This window comes from Austrofundulus limnaeus, unplaced genomic scaffold (assembly GCF_001266775.1).
Source record: "Austrofundulus limnaeus strain Quisiro unplaced genomic scaffold, Austrofundulus_limnaeus-1.0 Scaffold469, whole genome shotgun sequence".
NCBI classification, from domain to species: Eukaryota; Metazoa; Chordata; class Actinopteri; order Cyprinodontiformes; family Rivulidae; genus Austrofundulus; species Austrofundulus limnaeus.
Window position 1 is genome coordinate 402,905 of NW_013952871.1, and position 7,618 is coordinate 410,522.

Sequence of the window (7,618 nt, forward strand, 5' to 3'; positions counted from 1 at the left end):
AATCTCCAGAAATCAATTTAAAGTGTAATAAAATAATTGCTGATGTAATATTTTCCCTATAATTATTACAAAAACACAAAATWGGTAAAAATAAGTATTTATATTTGTGGATAAGCTGCTTAGATTGTCAAAAAGCCTGGGTTTTAGGGTTATCAACAAATTTAATGTACTCAGACCTGTAATATTTGGGGTCACAAGTTTTTGCCATGAAAATTTTGTGGGTCAGAAGACAAAAAGTTTGGGAACCACTGCTTTATACAACACTGATAGCTTTAAGCAAATATTGAGGAGACTTTTCAGAAGTGAAACTGGCACTGTCTCACCTGTTTCCCTTTTGTTTGTGTCTGAGCATTTATAGTATCACCMATCAGGTTTGGGGGGGAAAAAAGAGAACTGAGTTTTCTGTGGTTGCATAAAACTTTTAATTTCACTGAAACTAAAGTTGATAGTGTTGTTGTGTAATACTGAGTCTACATTTTTAATGTTCTGAAGATTTCATATTAAAGATGCAATTAAGGCCTTTGAATAATTCTTAGGGAGCATTGAAATCATCCCAATGTTATCAGAGGTGTTTGTGTTGACATTAAAACACAAGCACAGGTTGGCTGCTTGTTTAACCTGTTAGGTTTTAAATGCAACTGCTAAAATCCTAAAAAATATATGGGTTTTGGGTATCTAAATCATCTCAGAAGAAAAAAGGGCATTTTTTTCTGAATATTGGAGTTTCACGCAGGTGTTTTTAGGTGGAGACGTTGGCGCTTTGTAAGCTATCTGATTGCACCTGCAGCTTCACGTCTCTTTCCTTTTTTTGTCTTTCAGAGACCATTGAAGGCCTGTTTCATTATCAGTAAAGGTTATCTATATTTTCAGTTTGTCTCTTGCTTTACTGCTCAGGGTAAAAACAAACATATTTAAGGATGTATGGTAAAAATGCACTTGTTTCAGTTTACTGTACAATGAAGTAATTCCTCTTGAAAGAACTGCRTATTTAATAGAAAGCAGTAGCTGCGGGGCTTTGGGATCAGTGTTTCCTAAAAGGTGCAGAGTTACAATTTATTCCCAGGTGGGACAAAAATGAGCGCAAATGGATTCACAGCACAATTCCTTAAGTAAGCTGGTGCTAATCTCCACAGCAGCCACTGTGTGAGAGGTGAGGTACACCCTGAACAGGTCATAAGTTTATCACAGGACCGCATGACAAACAAGAGATGCCTAATGACAATTTAGATTTGTCATATGTGGGAGGAAACCAGATTACCCGGAAAATAAAATAAAATTAAAAAACACCACACAGAGAAAGAAACATGCAAACTCCACACAAAAAGGACCCAAGTGGGAGGAACATCTGGAACCTTCTCTTGATAAACTAAACTGGGCAGATGTTAACTGTGACATCCTAATAAGTTTTCTTTTTTAGGACTAAGAAACACAGAGAGAGTAGGAGTACGGAACTACTGATAATAAAAATGATGCAACCGAACAAATATATCCATGCTTTGTCAAAGCAATTACGACCATAAATCAAAATAAAACACTAAACTGCAGGACATGCCCTGGCTAATTTGGTGCCCTAAGCAAGATTTCAAGTCTAATTTTCTAAATCCCACTGCCAAATAGCCATACATACAAGAACTACTCAAAACTCAGCATTTTTCAGCCATTTGAAGAGCATTTTACTAAATTATTGAGACTAATAAAATATCAATAAATCAGCCTTTTTTAAAGGTAGAACCAATGATAAACAAGATTTAAGCCTGAACTTTATCTGAGATTATGATTGTTCTGTTTTCTATTTCCACACTGAGCACCAGTAGTAGTTTTGGCTGTATCATATGATCCTTTTATCATGAAATTTACACTGCAATGTATTACCTTATGTCAGGGCTATTCAACTAAATCACTCCAGGGGCCACAGTTACTGCCGGTCAACAACCGAGGGTCCGAACATCCATCCATCCATCCATCCATCCATTTTCTGTACACGCTTATTCCTTTTCAGGGTTGCGTGGGTCACTGGTGCCCATTTCCAGCAGCAGTTAAAGTTATTGTGTAAATAAACCAAATATTACAAAGATCTGTTTCCTTTGAATTAATTTATTTTGCTGCATTTAATCATGAATACAACATACATAACCATATAAAAGTAGTGATAATTACACATTATCAAAAACAAAAAGAGCACATGCATCCTGTCTGACGCAAATAATATTTTGACATCTCTGACTTGCCAAATTTTAAAACCAATTTTATTTTCACGTTCATCATTTTATCTTCAACTGCTTGTAGTTTTAACTATCTTGAGTGTTTATAGAAATGGTTTTTACCAGTTTCTAGCTAGTAAAAACCTAGCTGTCAAGATTCTGACATTTCAGTAGATACCAAACATGTCTATGGTTAACTAAAAGACCCTAGAGTAATTAAAGTAGAAAACCGTGGGTTTGGCCTTAAGAGATGAATAGACCAATTGGCGGACCAAACTTTGGTCACTCGCAGGCCGGATGGGCAGCCAGTTGAATAGCCCTGCCTTATGTATTAACAAAGCAAAGTGATTATTCTACAGACTTGATCAACTATACTATGATAAAAAATGATGAAACATATTTTTGTCCCTCATTTGTGACGGCCCCCTTTGCATTTGCCTACACTGCCTAAAAGCCAACATGACCTGATGCAGCAACATGTCTGCTGATGAAGCTCTAAATAATGCTGAACTGCCCGTACAAGTTGTCCAGACTCTGCGGTCTGCGTCTCAGCTGTCACCACTGCTGATGACTTGTCTTTGTATTTCTCGGCATTTAGTCTGTCTTCCTGCCTTCCTCGTCTGTCTTCTCCTCTTAGACAAACGACTTTAATTTCCTTCACTCCCACCTGCATACAAAGTTCTCAGGTGTCAGTGTGACTTAAAAATAAAGAAGAAGACGAAAACAACATTCTGCGGTGTGCAGCTGAGGTCCACACTGCAGGATTAGCGGGCTCTCCAGCTTTGTTTGGATTTAACTCCTGTATCACAAAGCAAACTAACCAAGGAAGACCACCATGGTAACTGTGCTGTAAGGTTGATCTGCCCCAGTGCAGACTCAACCCACCAATTAAACTGATTAAAACATAACCACTATTTCAACAGTTCTGACAAGAACACAATGGTTTACAACCGAATCGTAAACTTAAAACTAAGGATATAATTCACTTGTTTCTTTAATACTTGTCTATTTGAGTTTGATCTGCAATTCACAACTAAAGTCATCTTGGAGTAATATATTAGATATTAGATATATTATATAATGTCAGTAAATAAAAGGTATCCATTTATTCAGATGTCAGATATTAAATCACGCGAGACTTGGTGAAATCTCACGAGAATTCAGATTTCTGAGGAAGAAACAATGTTGATATGTTGATCGTTTGTGGACTATTTTTACCAGAGGAAAAACAATTCCACAGGACCTTTGACATCCAGCAGACTTTCTGCTGAGTCATGACAGTTTTTTTTTTTGTCTTCTGTATTTTGGAGTCCCGTCACCTCGCGTTCTGATTGGCTGCACGTCTCATTACAGGCTGTGAGCTTGGGTGAGCACTACACACACTGTGATTTCGGGCCAAAAAAATCAAACATGTTTAATATCTCCAATTTGAGGTCGAAGCGGTTTCGACGTCCTTCCAAGCGGACTAGGTCACTCTTAACTCTCCATCCATGGCAGGAATATCTGCTATGGCTATCTTTAGAGCCATCACGATAATCTGGACTTCCTTAAGATTGTCGGAAGGGCAAAAATCTGCATGATTTTCTTGTGGTGTGACGCTGCCTTAAGATGCTTCCCATCTTAAGCTAGATTTATAGTTGACGTGGTCGTGCAGCTTCGAATTTTTGTAACTCCGCAAAGGCTGCGAGTGCTGTGCACCATTCAGTTAGTTAGTTTGTCAAGCTTTTGCTCTCCTATTTACGTTTTCAAAAGTTATAAAGTGTACTGCCACGTCCTTTTGGAAGAATACTACAACATTACAGTATCAAGTATAAACGCCTCCACTGCTGGTGAGGGTGCATGCCCTGTGTGAGTACCCAAAGCAGAGACTTTACTTTCTGCAAGATTCCTGAAAACAATCAATGGGATATTTTGCTAATAGCACAGACAAACATACACTGACACAGGTAAAACGCTGTTGTAACTTTGACTGGCAGTTAAAAGGAGCACAGTGCCAGAGAAAACCCAGACTTAAAGTCAGAAGAATACCTGGATCATGAACTCCTGACTCTGTGAATCCAGATAACCTTAAAAGTAAAGAACAGGGTTGAGCCTGATTTGTGGGTTTTGCTCTCAGCTGTCTCCAAAACCTAATTCACGTTGCCCCCGGAAATCTATTTCTCCTACAAGAAGGAGGCTGAACACACAAAGTCCTCCCGTCGGTGTGACAACACTTTCTGAAGGATGAATGAGATGAAGATAAAATGACAGCCGGACGGACGAGCGAATCCATCTAAAGGCCCCGAGGCCCGGGGAGGAGCGCTACAGCGGAACCCCCTCCCCCCTCCCTGTGCCTGACACCTGATGACCCCTGCAGCACCAGATAATCCTGACAGGTGATTTGTTAAAAGCTGAGGGAGGAGGGGAAGGGTTAGCCGAAGAGCGTAAGCTAACCGTTTACTCCCAGAGAGACAAACAGGGCTTCCTCAAGTTTTTCACAAACAAACACAAAAGCTAATTGCAACAGCCTGCAGGCTCACAGAGAAAATACCTTGAACTGTGTTTGAAATCTATTTTTTCCTGAAATTTCCGTGTGAACTCTAGCCAAATGAAATTACTAGTTGTGTTACTTCTGCTTGTATCTCTCCACCAGGAAGTCGAGGTGGATCTGTGTTAATCTGACATGATAACACAGGAATATGGAACTGTTATTTACTTAAAATGTCTCCAAAAACCAAACAAGAGGAGTTTGCTAAAAAAAAAAGAGCAAAAATAATTCTGCATTTTCTTATTTGTTTTTTCTTTGTAACATTTTAAATATGTGGTTTCAGTGAATGACGTGAGTATTTCTGAGGCTTTTCTGTTTGTTTTTAGTTTCAGCATGAATGTTTGTTTCATTCCAGTATGTCAGAATGTAACAGGATGCGGTGCAAGGTCACCGCTGTTGTATGCAAAGAATGTGTCATTCAGGTATGAAACAGTTGTGTCGCCCCGTTGCTCAGACATTTTTAATTAGTTTAAAAGGTTATAACAAAAACCACACTATTCCTTTGGGTTTTGAATACAGTGGGACACAATTTGCGGTTGGCCATCACACATAAAATACTGAAGTAGCCGAAGGTAAACTGGTGTTAACTCCTTTTAGCATTAACGCAACATGAGGATAAACAAGCTAACTGTAAATGGAGTGAACTTAATAGCTGCAAGAGTGGGTACAGCACTTCATTTTTACTACAACAAACGGCACCTAACTGTAGCATTTAATGTGGAGGCTATAGAGTGCAACAACTCCCTGACAAAATAAATATAACTGTAGTTCTTGACGTCATAGTTAGAAATGATCACAAATAGCAAAGTGGGCAGACCTCATATTTAGAGAAGGTTTATTGGGAAAAAAGCTTAGGTAGTTATGGAAAAGCCATTGTCATTGCACAAATTCAACAGATAAATTTCAGCCGTTATACCGCCCCAATGTATCTGCTCTAAACTGATTTGTGTTAAACTTTCCTTTAGGATCATAAATGTGATTTTTCATAAAAATCCAAACGTTCCAACTGCGTTTTTATATAGCAACCTTAGCTTTTATCCAGTTGATCTGTGACGCAGAAAAGCTAGGCTTTGCTAAGAACACACATTTCTAACTACAAAATGGTCTAATTCTGAGTTCTTCCAAACATCCAGGCTACAGAGCAAACACATTACTGCTAATGAGAACAAGTTGAATAGCTTGCTGTGCTGAACCATGCCATTTGGGCAATGGTGGAGTCAAATTTGCCTTTTCATAATCTTCGTAAGTATACTCATCTCATTGATAGAAATACACTGCACTGTTTGCACCACTTTTTTATTGTTTTGCTTGTTTTCTTTTCTGTTTCTATTTTAGATTTAAATTCTGTTTGCTGTCAACAACAAACTGCTCATTTCAGCTCTGTCTGCCTATTGTAGATGCAATAACTGGACTTAGTGTTGAAATGTCTTTTTTTAGCATAATTGCTGCCTGTGATCATGTCGTAAACGATGGCGTATTTGTAATAGTTGCCTGGCAGCACTTTAATCTCATTTTTAACATGTTGCAAAATATCAAAGATCAAGAGGAGTTATTTTACTAGGTCAGAATGTAGCCAACGTGATTGAGAAAGATGGAGACTAGAAGGAATGACTGGTATGTTGTAGACAATGAGTTAAGAAAGAGGGTAAGAGAGGAAAAATTTATACTTAGATAACAAAAAGTAGAAATTTTAACACAGCAACAACTATGAACAAAAACATAACCACAGCTATTCCTTATGTTGAAAGAATGGAAACAAACGGTCAGAATGACGGATCTAAACACACCCAGAACTGAAAACAATTCATCCTTTCATTGACTTTAAGCTTGTGGACAGAACTCAGACCAGTTGTCCAGGTTTSAACTGGTTCTTAGATCCAGTAACCAAAAGGTTAAAGATGATTTAGACAAGTGAAGCTTGTGTTATAGTTTTACTCATCAACCAAGCCTCATAAATGAATGTCTTCCCCTGCGCTTTTCTTTCATCTTTTAGGAGGAAATGAAAAGCAAACACCAGTATGGGGATATTAAACAGATCTTGCAGAACAGTTTTTTAAGAGGAGGTAGGGTTAGCATTAAAACCCTGAAAAAGAAAACTTAACACTATTCGTTGGTTTACTCGCACATTAAAACATGCTTGTAAAGCTACTGGATGTCCTCCTTCACCAAAATAGTTCATTCACAATCAAAAATGAATTCTCAATTGGATATGATAAAACAAGAACAAAAGAACAAGAATACTTACGGTACTTTCTGTCGACAGTAAAAGAACAAGGCGAGGCATGCTCCCACTGCAACAAGGCAGGCAATGACGATTCCAGCAATGGCTCCGTCTGAGAGACCTTCAATGATCTCCTCTATAAGAAAAAAATAAAAAAAATCACATAGAAGAATTTAATACATTTTTCATATATTGCAACAGGCTCTACATTATTTATTTCAAAACATAAACAACAACATGATGGGGATATTCTGGGAAATGATGCCATGTTTCACAGTTTTGTAAAGAAACCACAAAGAGGAAACGAACATGACATGTCTGAGTGTATAGTGGCTTGGTGAGAACTGATCACTAGTGCTGGTATTTTAACAGTCACTCTATATGACTCACTATTCTACAGAAAAGACATCATTCTGATGGGACGAAAAAACAAGACGTGAATATCTTGGTTGCTTTCTTTCTCCTACACATAAGGGTTGCTGACGATTTAAACAAGTCACCACCTGGTTGTGTATCATCCTGAAAAAATGTTCTTTTTTAAGGACCAATCCTTAGCACCATTGAGGATAAGTACATCAAATAATTCTAATTACTTTTAATATTTTTCAAATAAAATCCATCCATCCATCCATCCATCCATTTTCTTCCGCCTATCCGGGGTCGGGTCGC

General features: G+C 38.0%; 1 protein-coding gene across 3 annotated transcripts in view; it reads right to left on the reverse strand.

Moving 5' to 3' along the window:
* Positions 1-7,618, reverse strand: part of LOC106529820 (HEPACAM family member 2) — a 32,523-nt gene that overhangs the window by 11,426 nt on the left and 13,479 nt on the right. For all 3 annotated transcript variants that reach the window (XM_014025332.1, XM_014025331.1, XM_014025330.1), the window contains exon 8: positions 6,974-7,085. In XM_014025332.1, the coding sequence (XP_013880786.1) occupies positions 6,974-7,085 (112 nt within the window). The remainder of the gene's footprint in view (positions 1-6,973; positions 7,086-7,618) is intronic.